This window comes from Triturus cristatus, chromosome 2_1 (genome assembly GCF_964204655.1).
Source record: "Triturus cristatus chromosome 2_1, aTriCri1.1, whole genome shotgun sequence".
In the NCBI taxonomy this organism is placed as follows: Eukaryota; Metazoa; Chordata; class Amphibia; order Caudata; family Salamandridae; genus Triturus; species Triturus cristatus.
In genome coordinates, this window is record NC_140581.1 from 1002213486 (window position 1) to 1002233200 (window position 19715).

The following is a 19715-nucleotide window of genomic DNA, read 5'->3' on the forward strand; positions in this document are numbered from 1 at the left end:
GACTGGTAGGAAGAGGGGAGGGACAGAAGCAAAGAAGGGCGAGCGACAGAGAGAGGCAAGGCGACGAGGGGGAGAGAAACAGGCAGAGAGAGAACAGAAACAAGCACGGAAGAGCGAAACCAGGTAAGCAGGAAAAAGGTAGAGCAAAAAGGTAGAGTATGCGAGAGGTGAGAGAGGAATAAAGGGGAGGAATACCGGTTGGGATGGAGAGAGAAACAGGCAGAGTGTAGATGGACAGGAAGAAAGAGAGTAGCCCTGAGTTTGACGACGATGGGTTGTTGCAGGTAGGCCGAGGGGAGGAGAAAAGGGCCAGCTGAGAATGGAGGTTAGTGGGAGGTAGGGGGCACGTAGAGGACGGTATAAGGTAGGAGACAGACACAGTGAGGGAGAGACAGTGGGGACAATTGGCAGTTTCCTGCGAGACAAAGGCAATACAAATGAGATTAAGCCATTCAGAAAAGAAAATCGGGCAGTAAATGTGAGAGGCGTGCTGGGGGCTAACTAAATATACAGAAAGAGGTGGCATGAAGCTAGAGGCACAGGCAGACAGGCAGGGAGGGATCCATGAAAAACTAGAGTGAGAGAAAGCCTGGCAGGCAGGGGAGATGGGGAGTTGGGCACCAGCAGTCACATAAAGGGCAGAGATAGATCGAAGGAGAGGTGAAAAGGACGCCCTCAAGCGGGTCTGAAAGCAGGGGCGCATTAGGCATGTGCAAGCTGTGCACCTGCATAGGGCCGTCAAACCCCCAGGGGCCACCACGAGGAATCGGATACAATACATATTCGTGGTGGCCCCTGGCAGGGATTTGGCGGCCTCCGGCTTCCACTAACTTGCAAACACCCTGACCGTCACCCCCCCCTTCCCGCACCTGTGTTCCTCGTTCCTGATTGGCAGTAAGTGGCGCCGGGGTGTTTCAGTGCCAGGGAGAGGCTGAGACCGAGTGCCAGGAAGAGGCTGAGACGGACCCAGCCGAGGAGTCATCACTGACAGGGGGGTTGGTTTTCTGAGAGGTGCACCTGACGTTGGGGAGGGGGTCACAGCACGTAACAAGGAGGCCTGACAGCTGGGAGGTACATGCCAGTGTGCGGGGAGTCTGGAGGGCGGTTACAGCTTCGGTGGGGGGTACCTACGGTTTGGGGGTGTCAAGGGGCAGCTGAAAGTGTGGATGCACGTGAAGGAGTGCAGCGCGGGGTCTTTCTTTGAGGGGGGGTCCCGCATTTCCTCTCGGTGATGGGGCGGGTGTGTCCTGGGTTGGGGGGGACAGGGGCGGAACCCGGGAGGAGGCGGGTCCAAGGGGGGGTGAGGCGGTGGCGGGATCCGTGAGGCCTGAGAGGATCCACGGAGTGGAGGAGGAGGCGAGGGGGGTGTGATGAGCTGCGGTGAGTGGGGAGGGGGTGCGTGAGGAGCTGTGGGGAGGGGGTGCGGGGTCAGTGCGTGGGGTAGAGTATGGCGGGTGCAAGTCCTGATCCAGTAACAAGCTTCCAGAAGTGAGGGGGGCAGTGTCTGCACCCCCCATCCTGCGCGGCCACACTACTAACGTCCCCTCCCCCTTGGGGGCCCCCCTAGGGAGGGAGGAACGGGGAAATCGGCAAACACCCAGTCTACCCCCAGGGTTGCTCTCATCCAACCTCCTTGGGGGGCACAAAAGTTCGTGGTGTGCCCCGGACCAAGCTCTTTAATGAGTGCCAAGTGCCCCCAACACCTCCAGTTCTGCCCTTGTGCCAACAGCAGAGTGCCTTCTGGGTGTTGTAGTTTCAAATGTGTTCATAAATAAGTCATGAAACTGTTTAACCTGCTTGAACCCCAGGACTGGCTGTGAGCGGGGCCTTGTGTCGGGCACTTGGCATCTGTACCCCAGTATTTTACTTTTGAGATCCCGAATAGTCCCCTAATGCCCCCTCGGCAGGCTACTGGTTGGGCTTTCCTTGAGCCCGGAAGCCCCCATAGGAGGGGTAGTCTCACTTTAAGAAATCGCAGCAGTGTGGTTGGCCTCTCCTCCCAGTTCAGACCTGCTTTGTAATATCTCACTCTGAGGCTGTGCACACAACTATCGTCGACTTTATAATCCATGTGTCGGTGATGGGAGGGGTGTGTGGGCGTCCGAGGGGGGGGGGCAGCGCTCTGCCTTCTGGGAGTTGTAGTTTTCATGAACATTGTATCAGATAATAACATTCACCCTGCTGACGGCTACAGGTGTCCCGCACGGCTGAGGGTGTCATGCATGACGTGGGGCTCTCAGCCACAGTGCTGGCTGCAGTGGGACCACCTTGAACCCCAGATTTTCAACCCTAGGGCACCTGGTGTCTTCGGGCACTGCTTGTGTGCGACTCTGGGTCTAACTGCTGTGTGTTCGCTGGTCCTTGACGTCGTTTCTTGGCTATGAGTGCGTCTCGTCTGCTTCTAGGCGCTATCAGTGCTGCCTTGCTGCACAGCGTCGTCACTGCAAACAGTCTGGTAGATTGTATGTTCAAGGTGTTGCACGGCCCAGAGAAGGCGTGTGCTTGGAGACGGCAGCTAAGAGATGTGGGTCTAGGCGCTACAAGGAAAACATGTATATTTACAGAATTGCATGTACATAATAAAATACACAGTGACCCTAATAATATCGACTTTGGAAGGACGAGAGGAGTATCCGCCCCAGAGGCAAACGGGTGTGTGTAACCATCCCCGGGATGGGGGTGGTGGCGGGTGTGGGGTGGGGTGGGGTGAAAGACATCAGCGGGCACAGAGACTCATAGGGCACAACACACAGGGCTGTAACAGGAGCCACATCGTGTGAGTGTGACGCAGCCCATCTTGTGGGTCGCAAAACACATCCCTGCTGTGTTGACTTTGGTTCTAGAAGCTTCTGTCCTTGGCATGGCCTGTTGGCACTGTAAGCTGGCACTGCACCTGGGGCGTGCTTCGGAGTGCGTTTCTGTCTGCAAGTGATTCTCGGAGGCACTGCACACGTGTGGCGTGTGAGGTGCGTGTGCGTGATGAGGATGGACATGAGCTGGGCGAGTGTGCGTGGTGAGGAAGGACGTGAGCTGGGCGAGTGTGCGTGGTGAGGATGGACGTGAGCTGGGCGAGTGTGCGTGGTGTGGATGGACGTGAGCTGGGCATGTGTGCATTCTCAGGATGGACGTGAACTGTATGATAGTGCGTGGTAAGGATGGACGTGAGCTGGGTGAGTGTGCGTGCTCAGGATGGACGTGAGCTGGGTGAGTGTGTGTGGTGAGGAGGGACGTGAACTGGGCGAGTGTGCGTGGTGAGGATGGACGTGACCTGGGTGAGTGTGCGTGGTGAGGATGGACGTGAACTGGGTGAGTGTGCATGCTCAGGATGGACGTGAACTGGGTGAGTGTGCGTGGTGAGGATGGACATGAGCTGTGCGAGTGTGCGTGCTCAGGATGGACGTGAGCTGGGCGAGTGTGCATGGTGAGGATGGACGTGAGCTGTGTGAGTGTGCATGCTAAGGATGGACGTGAACTGGGTGAGTATGCGTGGTGAGGATGGACGTGAGCTGGGCGAGTGTGCGTGCTGAAGATAGATGTGAGGTGTGAGCTGGGTGGGTGAGTGTGCCTGGAGTTTTGGCAAAAGTTAAACGCTGGTGTCACGAGGCGGCTATGCAGTGTCTGCAACGGACATGGCCATGCGTAAGACACCATATTCGATATGGTATTGATATTACTGTTTCCGGGCAAAGAGCCACAGATTCTTTCTCTGTGGGGGGGCTGTGGGTCCGGGGGCCCCCCTGTCATGGCCCTGCAGCTATCTGTGCCAGTTCTTCACGTCGTGTGTCACAATGCCCTCCTCCTCCTAAATGTTATCATTCTGAGACGAATTCGGAAGGGTAGGAGCAGCCGCAGGTACTGGTCATCTAACGCCTTTTCTGGACGTTTTATTAAAACGCCTTCCTGAGCTCCACCCGGACCCCCTCTTCCGGGGCCCCCTACCTACGCTCCCTGCACAGGGCCACTATGAGCCTAGAGCCGCCCCTGCTGGAAGTGAGGGTCAGAGAGAGTGAGGGAGTGAGCTTGCAGACAAGAGGAAAAATGAAAGGGCATGCTTGTGGGAGGCAACGGTGACAAGCAAAGATGTGATAGACAGGGACGGAGAGAAGTGCGTATAGAGAGTGTGAGGGAGGGAGGGTTTGGGGGGAGACATTTTGTCATACAAGGGCAAAGAGTGACAGGCTAAAAGTTAATGAGAGGCACATGTACACACTGATAGCGAGGGGTTAATAGACGGTCGGAGTGTAAACTGGCAAAGAACAGACAGGAACAGAGGGAAAAGATACAGGCAGGTAGAGTGTCAGTGAATGGAGAGAGGTTTTGATGGGGAGACAGCACAGAAGAGGGAAGCGGGTGGACAGAACGGGGCAGAGAAAAGTGGAGACATGCAGGGAGAAAGGCAAAACATGCAGAAAGAAATAAAATATATATGGAAAGAGTCAGACACAGAAGAGAGAAAGGGTTAAACGGGAAGAGAGCGAGGCAATGGAGGAGGTTTAGGTTTTCTACTGATGAAAAGGAAGCATGGAGTCATAAGTGTGAGAGAGAAAGAGAATACACACAAGCAAGGAAAGATAGTAGAGTGTGCCGGGTTGAAAGGGAAAGCGCAGAGGGCAGAGACAAGGGGAAGAGGAAGAGATGGAGAGGACAGGCATGTGGGAAGTGAGAAAGACAGGTGGATACCCAGGGAGGTAGAGAGTGGGAAAGGCAGGTGGTCATGTTAGCCTTTTGTTAATGTTTTGAAGCAGCCTCCTCACCAGGTGGGTGCTATAGAAAAATAACAATAAACTATAAAACATTATTACAAATGGAAATATGAAAGGAACATGTAGAATGTATTTCACTTATTTTAGATGAGTAAACCAGATTCATAGTTTCCATAAATTAAGTGAGAATTGACTTTACAAATGACTCTAAATTACATAATTTTAAAACAGAGTGGCAGTAACCCTGGTTGGTATATTGAAATGGGTCATTTCTCAATGACTAAAAAAAATCCTTCATTCATTGTGATACTTTCCTGGCAATGCTGTGTTAAGTGAGAGATGCAGTTGAAGCCACATGTGTATGACTCCACACATCATCCTTTAGAGATGCTGATCACTTAACGCCAGGTCTACAAAGCAGGTGCCAGTCGGCACCAGAGAGCAAGCTGGATCACCCCTGCCTGTTTCAGCTGCCCCTCTCTGCTCACAACACCTTCTCTCTCAGCCAGGTGTGGCCAAGATCAACAAAGTGTGCGGTCCTGGCTGGACTCTGAGGCTCGTATCATCAATTATTAATAGAGGCAGGGCCAAGAGCCCTTACAACCTGGCACCTGTGCAATGAATGAGGCTGATGTTGTCCATTGCCACTCTTGGGGGGGTGGAGGTTAACACTAATATGGGAAAAATTAAATGGATGCATTAAATGTACAAATTTAGGATGGAAAAATATTATGTGAAAAGTGAAGGTCAAGTGATGCAAGCAGGAGACCAAGACAAGTCTAACATCTATCCCCACTATTATTTAATGATAGGAACAAGCCCAATCCCTCTTCAAAGGAAGCCCAAAACAAAAAATCTTACCAAAAGAAGCTCAACACAATATTGACGGTTGACATCCAGAAGTGAAAAAAGGCTAAAAACAAGCCCAATTCCCCCTTAAAAGGAAGCCCAAAACCAGACAAATATCTTACCAAAAGAAGCCCAGCTGACGGTTGTTATCCAAAATTGCAAAAAAGCTCAAAATATACAAGCAACGGAGCAGGAGGCAGCACTAAAACAACTGTGGCTTTAAGAGGAGGTGGGAAGGAGGAATGCTATATTAAAATGTAAGCAGATATGGCACCAAGGCTGAACACAGGCAAACAGTAACAGAGTAGGAAACCAAGGAAAAGAAATTCCCCCAAAGAACAGATAAACAACCATAGCGTAATGATACAGTACTTAGTCCCTGCTCCGTGTGAGGAAGGCAAGAGAAATAGGAGGGACAAAGAGACAGGACTGACCACTAGCAAGCAAGGATTTTTAACCCTTTCACCGCGGCGGGAATTCCGCCGCGGTGCTGGGGGGTGCGGGGGGGCAGCGCGGTGGCGCTGTGCTCATGACGGAGCCGCTCCGTCATGAGCCACGGTTGGGCTGTGCTCATGACGGAACGGTTCCGTCATGACTCCGCCCATTTGCGTTGTCCCCCCACACAGGCGGGGAAACAGCGCCGCGCAGGCGGAGCGGCCGCCAACGGGCGTGTCATGACGGAACCGTTCCGTCATGAGCACACGGCAACCGTGGCTCATGACGGAACGGTTCCGTCATGAGCAGGGAAGGGGTTAAAGGACACAAATAAGCAAATGAAAAGCAGTGTGTGGAGTTTAAGCCCACACAAGAGGTCAAAAGCTCGACCTAAACAAAGGTGCAACCATTGAACCCAGCCCTTTGCATATTCCTTTTTGGGACATCTACATACAAGCAGCTTAGGATCAGTGATGCTGTTAGTTGGATTGGACCTTTCTAAGCAACATGATTTGTGTCATGGTCTACTTGTGAGTGAATCTGGAGAATCCATCTTAGGTGAGGGAGTTACGAAGATGGGGTGGTCTATATCCAGATCATAGATGGAAGACCCCACAAACCATTTCATCACCATCCTTTGTGACTACTGAGCTTTCTCCCATTCTGTGTACAGAACTGTTTACTTTATTAAATGTCTCTCATGAAGATGGTGCAACAATGTAAAGTGAAGACCAGACTGAAACAGCGGAAACTTTAGACGTCAGTGAAAAAAATGTAATGTGTTTCATTACCTGGGTTGGGCTGGAGGTATTCAGTGGATTTGGTCATTATTTCCATCACCGCCCTACTGGTCACATCCACTTTCTGCAAGAAGAAAGAGAAGGATAAGCCCGCTAAGTGAGAGAGTGAGAGGGAGAAGGAGAGGGAGAGAGAGAGAGAGAGGACAGAAGAGAGATAATAAGCGAAAGCATGAGAGAGATAGAAAGACACGAAATACAGAAAATGCTAAATAGAGAAATGAAGCAGGAAAAGGGGGCTGCAAAAAGATTGGTAGAAAGAAAGGGAAAGAGACAAAAAGAAGTAGCAAGACTACAGAGAGAGAAGAGGCAGAGGGGGAGACAGAGAAAGGAAAATATAGAGCAGCACGGGGAGAGTGAGAGTGAGATAACAATAAATGACTTCTGAAGAAAACGTCAGACTGGGCAGGCGCCCTTGCAGCTGTGAATAAAGGACAATAGTTGGACACGAGATGCATTTCTATGCATCCTGTAAATATCCCAACGGTGCTCACATCCACGTTCAAGGTTTGTAGTGCTGGTGAGATGACTATTGCTGAATAATATATATTTTTTTGTTTATGCTATGCACACATCTCTTTCACTATCAAAATGGTCTACAACTAGGTCTATTTAAAAAAAAAACGAAAAAAAAACCAAACGAATTTTCTTGCCTGTTTAAATGTATATTACTACCAGATTCCGGTGGCTTCGTTTCAAGCCTCGAAGTAATCAAATCGTCACACGACGTCTTATTTACGGGCGTAAACAGATGTGATGGTGGCAGCGCCAGCGAAGGCAGCTCGCGCTAGATAGAACTGCCCATCTTCCATTCACTCCAGTAAAACACAGTTTTAAAAACCGCCATTACTTATTTCGGCTACTGGTCTACGAGGTGATATCCGCGGCATACAATTGCCGAATCGCGCCAAACAAAATACCATGTAAAATTTGTTATAAAATAGATTAAACATAAAAACTCGCAAGAGTGCCCTCTACTGGTTAGGCATGGAATGCACATTAAAGCTAAAAGGTGCATTGTACACATTTTCAATGTTACATTGTAGACAGATGGCCGCTGGAAAAAAAGAGACTGCGTGACTTTTGAGTTTTCCGGAAATAGTTTTTGCTGAACTCAACACACAATCTATCATGTGCTGTAAAGTGTTCCTTTTTGAACAATGTTTCAGAGTTAAGTGGATCAAAAAAAATTCTTAGAATTTATGAGCGCGGGACAATGCCGCATTTGACACTTTGTGATGGCTAATTAATTACCTTTAGCTGTTGATTTCTGCAAGTAGATGTTAAAATAGACAAATGTTGCCCAGATAGGGCAGCCATTACAATTTGATGAACTGATGATGTAAGGCTTTTTCCTTCAGCAGAAACTAAACACCTGAAATACTTGCACAGAATTCGAAAAGGGTGGTAGGAATGAGTCCTTCATTACCATGATCTTTTTCCCTAACGCTTCACACAATTTCATATTCATGTCACACAGGCTGTTTACAATGCAGCAAGTATTTCATAAGGGCACTCATGCCTTGGGAGAATCTTAAACAGGTTGACTGTCTTCTGAAGGTCCCGTGCCTTGAATCCCAAAGACATCCTTGCGGAGCAATGCACATAATCAATAAAAATGGAACAATATTGCTCTGCAGTGCTGTTTATATTTTATTTCACTTCGCTCATTTAAACAGCGCAAACTTGCCGCAAAGGCATCAAGGTGCTGTACATTAGAGCTAGACATTTTACATGGGAGCCAGACTTTACACTTTTTTAATTAATTTTTTTAGCACAGGCATGTCGAGTGATTTGTAGGCCTGGGCGGAGTTCCACTATGCGGAACTCCACCAAGTGACAAAAAACATCCGCCAAGCTACACGGACTTGCGTGAGCGGTGGAGTATATTACCTCGTGCTGATTTTTAGAGCTGGGTGTTGGTCCCACGAATTAAAATCAACGTGAACGGCATCAAGGAGAAAATGCAGCAGAAATATTTCCTGCTCGTTAACGGTAAGTCCAACGCGAGACCGCTTCCCAGTGAGATTCCTCAGTGCGAACATCCCTGCTTCTTTCTGCGGCACGAGTAGTTCTACTTGAGCAGCAGCTTCCTCAATGCGAATTGAAGGTTTCCCAACGTGAGCGGTAGCGACCAACCGCCCGCGTTGAGAAATCTCGCTGGTAAGCGGTCTCACGATGGACTTACCGTTAGCGAGCGAGGAAATAACTCCGCTCCTTTTTCAGAACTCCGGGAACTCCACGGAGTGCGGAAAAAAAACGAAACGAAGCGGAGTTCACCGCCCAGGCCTAGTGATTTGTTCACAATCATAGGATGATGACGTGAGGTCAAGTCGCAAAGCTGGTTCCCTACTTCCAAAATCAGCATATTGAGCAGTTAAGTCACATCTGTTTCAGAGGCCCTGTACCCTGACTAAAGGTACACTGAAAACAAGTGTTAGAGCATAATTGGAAACCATCAAACAAATGATGGGCACCTTTTATTACAATAAGCATGCACATTATGTAGGCTAGTTTCCTGCTCAGTGCAAGGTTGTATATGTTGTACATAATCAACGTAACTTTTGGAAGGTAGAATTGGCACTGTTATTTAAGTGCAGTTCTTGTACTCCATTGCTGAACAAATTATTATTTGCTGGTTAATATTACTGCAAATAAAATCTGCTGAATGTGTGGTTTTATTTCTTAAGAAGCCTGTGGATTTTATAGCACTGGAATCACGTTTGCATTAGTGTGTTAAAAAGTTACATTGTCACAACAGGAAGGCAATAATATCTCAGACTGTGGTGCATAATTTTTGTTGAATTGCATAGAGCGCTGAATAATTTGCCTTTCATTATCAAATAATGTTCCCAATTTAGCCCTCCCCATCTACATAACTCCAATGGCCATGAGTAAGGTTTAAGTGGTGAAAACACTCTAAAATATACGAAGATATCTTTCACATGGTCATAAACTACACAGTCTGCATCACAAACGTACTTTTTTTTACACGAATCCTAGTACAAACAATTGTTGTGCATAAACAATTAAACCTTTGTAACTGAGAAATAACAATTTGTTTTCTGCAATAGTACCAAGCAACAATTCTGAATCTTTTGTCACCTAACTGCTGTGTCATAGTAAAGTTAGGCATCCTAAAAACAAGTCCACAAATCACAAATCACAGATGCTGTTTTCATGTTGGTTACATCTGTGTGATGTCACATGCATGCAGCAATGAAATTCCAAGGTTAAGCAATAAAAAAAAGATCCATGTGATGGAGATCAAACAATGAGGAAAAAGTAATATTTACTCTAGTGTATATTGGAAAGGTTGATGGACATTTGGAATATTGTGTTCAAGGAATTAGCTAGGCCACTCAGTTATCACTTCACAGTACACTTTGCAAGCGCTGGGACCATTTGGACACAGAGTCACTTTGCATGTGTGGTGCCATCAGAAGACATTCATGTGGTGGGGTGTAATACGAGTTGCTGAACAGATTTTTGGAGTTAACGTTGATTGCTTGCTATAGCTACCCTTCGCGAAACAAGAGTACAAAGGGCTTAACTTGGGTGGCTGAGCTAGAGCCCCAGAACCAGTGCTTAATTTGTAAAAATAAATAAATAAGTGCCAGGGCTCTCATCAAGAGGCCACTGCAGCGTGTACCGCCCATTGCCCCTGCCATGCTGCCAATTATAGTTACAACACAACTACTAACCATCAGACTCTTATTGACTGCAGCAGTGGAGTGGGCATGTTTCTTTGTCACTCGAAATTATGGAACACTTTATTGGGGATGTAACTGACAATATATGCCTTGGATGTGAAATACTTATAAACACGTGTCATGTGCAGTCTGCAATCCACCGACCTCTGACCTGATGAAAGATCAAATGTAATTTTGCAAATGAAAAGCTACAATAGGATAGCACCGAATATGATTCTATTTCAGCTTTGGTGTATAGGGCATAAGGTGCAAAACATGGCGATACGACATGTGATGTTTACAATACTTTCTAAATAATCCAGAAAAAAAATATTTTTTATTTTTTCCTACTTTGCACATATAGTCAGTATGGTGTACCATAACAAGCAGAAGGATACAGTAGAGGTAAGCACAGCATCTCTGATTTTTTGTAAATTATATTTCGAGTATTTTGAAAAATATTTATCTAAGATACCCAATTTTCATTTCAGCTTCTATAGAAGTCATATTACATTATGCTGTAAAAATTCTGTATTGGTGTAACTTCATTTGTGCAGCAACTAAATTCCAAGCCAGCACAAGCACATGGGTGTTCATTTAATGTCTATGAGTAGCCCTTTACCTGCATTGTTGCAAAGCATCAATGGTGGTTTCCATTTGCATACCGATGACGCGCTGGGTTCATATCACTCACTGGCGCAATTTCCTTCCTTAGAACTGTCATTCATTTTCATGAATGATGCACTGAATGGGAGCGCAGGCAGGAAAAAGGAACAATCAGTGGAGCCACTATTCTCAAAGCCAGCCTCTGTCTGAAGTACTTTAATACTACCAGGGCATTAAGTGGGATGACAAATCGGGGGGGGCTCTCAACGGTGTGTGACTGATGTAGTTAAGGGCGTGGCTTAAAAACACCTAATCTGTGCTTAGCATAGTGTGCCGCCTGTCTGGTATTTTGCTGCTTCTATCATTGCATCCAAATATATAATACAACAAGTAACATTACACCTACAACAAGCCAGGACTATTGGCTTTGTCAATGGTTGTTAGTTGCATAAGATAAATAAGCAACAACTATGGCTTGGTTGTGTAGAATATTGAAAATGCTTCATTTCTGAAATGATGAGACTGTGAAAGAACTATAAAGAGTTTCTTTGACGTTACCTCAAAGGCAGTGAAGGGTGGCGCTGCTGCAGACTTTTAAAAAAATCACCCTGATGGTGAGGGCAAAAATGGAAAGCCTGATAGGGACCGGTCTCACTAGCTGCTATTTAGAACTGCGGGCGCTGAGTACCAGCAGGACCCGGCCCACTTAAAGCACTGAATATTGCAGATTTCAGAAGCTGCTGTCTAGTTTCACTCTGCATGACACGTATATTAATAGAAATGTGTCCTTTCCCAGCCTCCACTGAACATTTTAAAGTCTCGCAACGATCCCGTGAGGTGATAGGATATGTGAAAGGAACTGGCAACACAATAAGGTGGAAATCCAGTGAAAAAATACTATTACAGCAGATAGCATCTTCTGTTTACCTTCATTTTAATGCTGCAGCTTTGCGAGTTACTGATGCTTTGACTGCAGAAGATTATCACAGTTAAACGATGGCGCAAGAGAGCATAGATGTGTTAATACGTCATAATATCAATGATCACTTCCGAGTTCCAAAGACATGGTCCATTTTCCTAGAATACAGTAGGAAAATGTCATGTCACCCTGAGTGCACAAAGGAGGCATTCAGAATTTCTCTAGGGCTTTTACGATTGATAAACTATACTCGTGCATGAAGAGACAACTGATAAAGGGAGTGATTACATGGTCAGTTTTATGTGTGTGGTGCACCCACGACCAGCCGAGCGACAGCAAACTGTACAACTCCACTGACTATCATGTATGGAGGTCTCGCTGTAAGTTCCTATTTACGCCAAGACCCTCTGAAACCATGTTGCCGCTCTTCAGAATTTCACAGAAATTTGTAGCCTGTATCCTGATGTCAAATAACCCCTTTTTAGGTCTCGCCTGACCCAGCGCATGCGCTGGGCTGGCGAGACATTTTGTGAGGGCTCCAAAAAGTGCTACCAGGCCAGCCTAGAGCTACAGTGCATGTGAGCGGGCACGCACGTCGCGCTTTACTGCGATTACTTTCACTTTTGCGGCCGCTTTGATGTTTGATCGCGATCACTTTCACAGCCGCACGGCCGCTTTGATGTTCTCCGTGAGGCTTCAATAGATTGCAGCAGTTAAAACAAACATTGGCATAGCCAATAGGTCTCGCTTTTGGGACCTTATAAGTTTTTAGTTATGCAACTGTTGCATGGCTAAACACTTATAAGGTCCCAAAGGCGAGACCTATTGGCAATGCCAATGCTTGTTTAGGTTCTATCCCTGCCTCGCATTCTGTATCACATAAGCGAATCATTAGATCCTGAATAAATTATCTCGTTTTAAGTACTTAATATGATAGCTGGGAAAAATTTGAAAAAATATTGTGAATACTACATGTATTACACTTGGACGATTGTTTGAGTGGAAGTTTTAGGTAAAGTATGTCCTGGCATACTAAAGTCACGCGAGATACCTGCTCAGTGTATTGGGCAATCGTCAGCGTGAACATTTAACTCTAGTTATGTCCTTTGGATCAAAAGTCAAGCAAGATACATGCTCAATTTAAAATAAGTTAAAGTATAGTTAATTTTTTGATTAGTAAAATAACCACAAATTCAACCTTTGAACCAGCACAGGATCCAGAACAACTGTAATAAAAATCTCAAGGTATTTTAGACACAGTTTTGAAGCCATGCAGTGAACTCAGTAAGTGCAGTGCAGATGCCATTGCATAAATCCAGTTTCACAGCTTCCAATAGGTAAGTTCTACTTGAACTAGTATCACATGTGCAAAAATTAATCAAAAAGTGTAAGCATTAAATATAAAAAAAATCCTTAAATATGCAGGCCATTTATCAGAATTTAGGCAAGACAACACAGGTATAAACTGTTAACTGGCACAAAGTGAGATGTAATTCTGCCTAAGATGTTTAGGTACAGAATGGATGTATTGATCGCCTTCAGAGTGCTGCCCAGATAAAATGGAAAAACAAAGTACAAAAATAACCAGCGGTGCATGCGATACCCCTGGTGACTCAGAGCAGCATCACGCGATGTCTCATCACCTGCAGGAGCTTCCTATTTTCACATCCATGCTGCCAAAGCATAATTTAATGGATAATTGTAATTTTACTTGGGAAAAGTCTTTGTACATATTCCTTTGAAACCAGAATTGTGTAAGGTTACAGTGGAGGTCTGTTCCACCGCCCTCACATTACCTGTAAATGAGGGGAATCCAATTACCAGACAAGGAGATTGCCGGCAGCCACTAGCACGCGTGTCGTGACTCATCTCTCGCGGCTCCTCAGTGACTGGCTAATACCGCACAGAGTATTAATAGTAATATAAGGCTCATGGGTGGAAGTTATTTATAGTACAATGGTAGTAATAGGACTTTTGAAAATGAAGTAGAGCACGTAATATTATATTTGGAAATATCAGGTAAATTTCAATATAGAGCTGTCTAAGAGTAATATTACGACTACGGCGGTCCATGAGAGGGCCAAAGTCATGATGGCGGTCTGACCAAGGCCAGACTGTAAGACCGCCGGCAGTATTACAAGTGTGGCAGCTGCCGCAGATCAAGGATCCTGCAGCAGTGTGGCAGTGGTTCAAAGCCAAAATATACTGGCGGTGCCGCAGCGGCACCGCCAAACATATTTAGAGTTGCCTCACCACCACCATTTTCATGCAGTCTCAGGGTGAACAGGGTGGCAGTAAGGCAACAAAGGGGGCCCTACAGGCCCCCCTCTTGTACCTGTGCATTTAGGGGGTCACCTGTTGAGCCCCCTCTGTAGTTATGCACCTCTAGTTCCTGCATGGAAAGGTATGCACAACATGGTGTATTCCTTCCTGAGCAGTAGTGTGCACTGGTGGACCCAAGGCAGTGCTGTTAAGGCCCACAATGAGCCTTTAAACAGCACCACCACAGGACCACCACACTGCCCGCCAGCCCACAAAATTACTTGTAATCTGTCGGGAGGCGGTGAGTTTTGGCAGTCCTGGAGCGGAGCTCTAAGTCTTATGGTTGATTTGTTCCTTGGAGCAAGGTCAAAATAAAGATCAAGCAGTAGCGCCTCTAGTGGATAAGTAACATCAGGTGCTCTCTAAACTGCTCTCTCTTTTTTGCCAGAGTAGCTGTGGCAGGAATCAGACCCTGGAGAATGCTATGCAAGCCCTCTAGTGAGAGGCTTAATTACAAAGGACTAGTGCCTAATTTGAGCTAGTGGCTCTAGGTGGTGGGCACTGGCACTCCTTTTCAGGGTCAGGAACTTATTTTTCATCATAAGCCTTTGACCCAGAGCAAGCAAGTGAATGGCAGGATCAGTAGAAGGAAGGAGGAAGATAAAGGCTGGAAAACAGTGACAGGGATGAAAAAGAACATTCAAGAATGAAATAAAACACAGTAAGTGCAGGGTGGTGAAAGAAAGAGGCACGAGGAAGAATCAGAACTAGGCAGACCTAGGACCTGAATCACAAAGGTAAACTTAACATTTTGTAAGTTTACTATTTATTTGGTGTTCTCAAACTACAAGTTTAATTTCACATAGTCATTTTACAACTCCTGAGATTCCGCAGTCGGGGCAGTAAACTCTGCACATAAAAAGATAGGACAGGCCTATCTTAATATGTGCAGAGTCTTCACAGTCAGAAAATTACATGACATACAGCAGTGCCAGTGGCGGGTTCCCATGAAAAGTTTGGGCCACTGCAGTTTTTTATTTATTTACAAATTAGGCATTTTATGTACATGCCTACTTTGCAAGCTGGCTATGGACATCCTCCACTGCTATAGAGGCACATAGGCAAAGAAGGGATTTTTTTTTTTAATTTTTTTTTTTTTTTTAAATCGCTGACTTGGAGAGGTTTGCAGGAAATTTTAGTCAAATGGAGCCATTGGCCTACCTAAAAGTACTTAAACTACTTCTCAGCAGTCCAGAGCGCTTGTCCAATGGGGAAGACATTTTACTGCACTAATCAGACAGTCAGTGAAGAGGCTCTTTATTTCGCCTCCTATGCTTTAATTTCACATCCTCCCCAGAAAAAAATTACGTACTTCTTTGTTTATCTTGCTGGTTACCTCATCCTTTCTCTCACCCTTAACTTACTTCCCTTTGCTTGATCAGGTGTGACAAGGAAGTATAAAGCAACTAACAGGGGGTGTTAAGTCCGTTCATAAGGAACAGTAAACCACTGAACGCTGTGAAAGAGTGTAAAGAAACCTCCTCAGATAGTTTGTTCATCACCTGGCGGGAGTTAAGAGTCCATCAGCCCACCCTTACTGGCGGAGCTTCGTCATCTGAGACTCTAGGGGGTCACGGTCTAGGCCCACAGTATTGAGCCGACAGGCCCTGCCGGGTGCCCAACCAAATACTTCCCAAAAAAAGGAAGAACTCCTGCCAAGGTGTGTGTTCAAACTATGAAGACTCTAGTGACGTGCAGTGCTATAGTGTGAATGTGAGTTAAAAATGGCTACCTGGGCAAAAAATATGTTTATTAGGAATTGTCCAGGTGTCATGTTTTAAAAAAACCAAATAGTCTTAAAAAGGACTATTTCCTGGCTCAGTCTAATAAGGTCGACATGTTTCAGCCGATGTGGTCAACTGACCCGGTTTTCTTCAGGAGCTAGATAAGATGGAGATAAAGGATACTGCAGGGTAAACACGTTTAGTATATAAATCGTGAAAAACAATACTCAAAAAGTGAAGATACAATAATCAGGTAAGACTGTGGCAATGGCCACCCTACCGGATAAGCAACCTCATGCTTGGACGTAAGAACTATGTCTTCTTTCCCAGCCTTTTGTGGGAGAAAAGCCTCACCTCACCCGGCTGACTGCTCAGAGATGGAGGCACCGCTCTGTCCGTCGGTACTTCAAACCAGACTGCGAGCTGTCTGGGAGGTTCAAGGAAGTATTCCATAAACAAGCCTCAAGACTGAGTTTGGCAAAGGCCTCCCAAGTACAGTTTGCCACAACACCTTTCAGGACTGCCTTTGCCTATAAGTAGGGGTGGGTGACGAATTCTGCTCCACCCCCGGAGTTCGCAGAGTTTTGCCCACTCTGTGCAGAGTCCTGCAAAACTCTGCACATTGGCACGGAGATTTTCCTCTCGCGAGGCTCAGCGACGTTAAGTTAGCGAGCAAGAATAATTATCTGCTAAACCTCCTCCCAGTGAGATTTCTCAACACGGGCGGTCGCGTCATATCGCTACCTCCCGCATTGAGAAACCTGCCGCTCTCATTGAGGAAGCTGCAGTTCGTGTAGGACATCTACTTGAGTGGCAAAAAGAAACAGCGCCCTCAAGCGCTGCGCTTTGTGCCATTCGCAGGCCAAACTCCCGGCGCTAAATATCAGCGCAATTTATCACACTCCACTGCAAGAGGAATTCCGCAGAGCGCAGTAGAGTTTTTTCGCTACTTCGCGGAGTTCCACAAAGCAGAACTCCGCAAACTCCACCCAGGCAAAAATTATAAGGATTTTCATATCCTCTTTTTCACCAAATATGTGTTCATCGCTTCTTTTCTCCAATTATATAATAATCTCTAAATTTCTGATTCTGAGTGCTCTGAGGGTAGCACTAGCATCCTTAACAGGACATGGCATTGGTCCATCTTTCCTAACCTGATAACATGTCAGTTACTGAGGCTTCCAGTTCCCTCAAATCCAAACTTTATCATGTAGTGGACCCTTGCTCCTTCTGCTTTGCTATTTGAATTTCAAGTCCCTTTACCCATCTTTCCAAGACTGAACCAATTATAAATAAACACATCCATCTGCAAGTAATTCTCTTCGACAGTCGCGACTTGCTATCACTCCCTCTCATGATGGTAGCTCTCCACAACAGTTCATCTCATGCCTTATGGAAGACCGTGCAACATTCACCGTTCATCCTTCCTCAATGGACACAGGTGAAAGAAATTCCATTCATTTGCACCATTGCAGGTCAAGTTTGCACCAACACTTTCCGTGGTCATTTTGTGCAAATTTTGCTGCAATGTGGCTGGCAGTAATGTAAACTCACATTACGTAGCCCTTGTTTTTGATTTAATTAGAATCGTGTTTGATTTCAGTCTTCAATCGTCCTGTTTATCTTTGTAAGCTCAGCTCTTTTTCGCCCAGGCAGGTTTTTGATTGGTTCCCATTCCCTTTAATATTTTTGCAATTGCTCCTTTTTGTATGTGTTTGTTGATTAATAATGTACGTAAAACACAAGTCATTTTTTTAAATTACTCATCAGAACACACTTTTTTCCATAGGTACACTGCACGGATAACGTGTAATCAAGACCTTGTTCAGAAAAAAAGTGTAAATGCGTCTTATATCATCGTCTCATTCCAACTGAAAATTGATTTATTTTCCTACTAAGGGCCCCATTTAGAATAGGGTGTAAACACGTAATCTCCTGGAAAGCAGTGGTAATTTCCTCCATACTTGTTCCCAGTGGAGCATGAGCTGCTGACAGTCTAAATCCATTAGCAGCAAATTCTCAGTCAAAATTCTATTCATGGAAAGAAAATACATTACTTCCTCTATTTGTAGGATTATACAGTACTGCCCTTCCCTAATCCATTCACAATAAAATAGAAAGCACATGACTGACAGTAACATTTCCTCGCACATGAAACTGCTGCATAGACATTCACTCTTTGAGCCTTCTACGACAAAGCCATTCGGCTCCAGCCTTGGTTGAAGACCATTCGCTCTACACCTATTGGATCACGCCATCCTATATAAAGAGTACATTACATGAGGATAGGCATTCATTCTGTAGAAGAAATAAACTCAAACCTCCAACCACCATTACCCATTATAATATTGCCCTTTAACGACCTCATATGAAACCTTAACATTAAAATTGTTCCCCAGTACATTTATGAGAAAATTTAACCAAATGATGAATCATAAATACAATTTTCCAAATATATGAATCATAAAATCACCAGAACAGACGATTTTTGAACACGCGCATTTAATATTTCCCAACTCCTAGGTCTGCCTCTGTATCAACAAATAAAAATATGTGGCTACTATCAAATAGAAATCTTGGATGTGCACAATTAAATGTCTGTAACTTAGAAAAAAAGTTAAAATCTAATACTTTGTCCAGCTGGAAGCAAGTCTGTTATTAATCCTGTGCAAGGAGAACTAACAATAGTTTAAAACCTGTAACAAGACATTTAATCAATTCATTATGAGGGTTCCTGTGACAACTGATGGGAAAACTGTGCTTGAACATTAAAAAGAACTGTAGAATTGCTGGCTTCATGTGCCATGGTGCTGCCACTGTGTCTGGGAGTTGCTATATATGCCAGGGTCAAAAGGCATAAATATTTTAATGAGCAAGTAATAAAATAATCACGAAAAGGATTATACAATAAACAGAACAATAATAATATATTAATATAAAAGCAGTGCAACATAAGCTAATCATCATCACACTATGGGCTTGATTTAAATTTCAGCGGATAGGTTACTCCATCACAACGGTGACAGATATCCCGTCCGCTGAAATCTAAATCCCATAGGAAATAATGGCATTTAGATTTTGGCGGGCTGGATATCCGTCACCGTGGTGAGGGAGTAACCCGTCCACCAAAACCTAAATCATGCTCTAAGTGCCTAAATTAAAACAACAATAAAACTTCCACTAGAACATTTAAGCAGGACTAATTCAGATAGTTCCTTCTAAGAATTGTCCATAAATTTCGCCATTTTGTATAGAACCTGCGGAATATCAGTGAATAAAGTAAAACTGACCACATCATTTCACATCTAATAAATTATAAGTATAAATGGTGCAGCCAAAACCTGCGCTTGGCATCAGTTTGGGCTGGAATATAAAAGGTGTTGCATTGCTTCCTTCCTATAATACAGCCCACAAGCTGATTTATTATATAACAAAAAGATCTATCTATCTATCTATCTATCTATCTATCTATCTATCTATCTAGTCACTGAAAAACAAATGAGGTTAAAGTGACATTATAGTTAGGTGAAAATATCAGTTAAAACATGCCATTTTAAACAAACAAAAGCACTGAAATTCACCGGTTATAATTATCTCAAGTTACAATAGCTCATGTCCAAAAATAACTATAATAGTGCCCCCGCAATGCACAGCATTATCATCAATGA

The 19715-nt window shown here is 45.1% G+C and overlaps 1 protein-coding gene across 4 annotated transcripts in view; it reads right to left on the minus strand.

The window, feature by feature from the left end:
• The window catches only part of SH3GL2 (SH3 domain containing GRB2 like 2, endophilin A1), a 582274-nt gene that overhangs the window by 177188 nt on the left and 385371 nt on the right, over positions 1–19715 (minus strand). For 3 of the 4 annotated variants that reach the window (XM_085634744.1, XM_085634770.1, XM_085634753.1), the window contains exon 3: positions 6779–6851. The exons of the other annotated variant lie outside the window; for it this stretch is intronic. In XM_085634744.1, coding sequence (XP_085490870.1) covers positions 6779–6851 — 73 coding nt within the window. The remainder of the gene's footprint in view (positions 1–6778; positions 6852–19715) is intronic. 4 annotated transcript variants of the gene reach the window in all.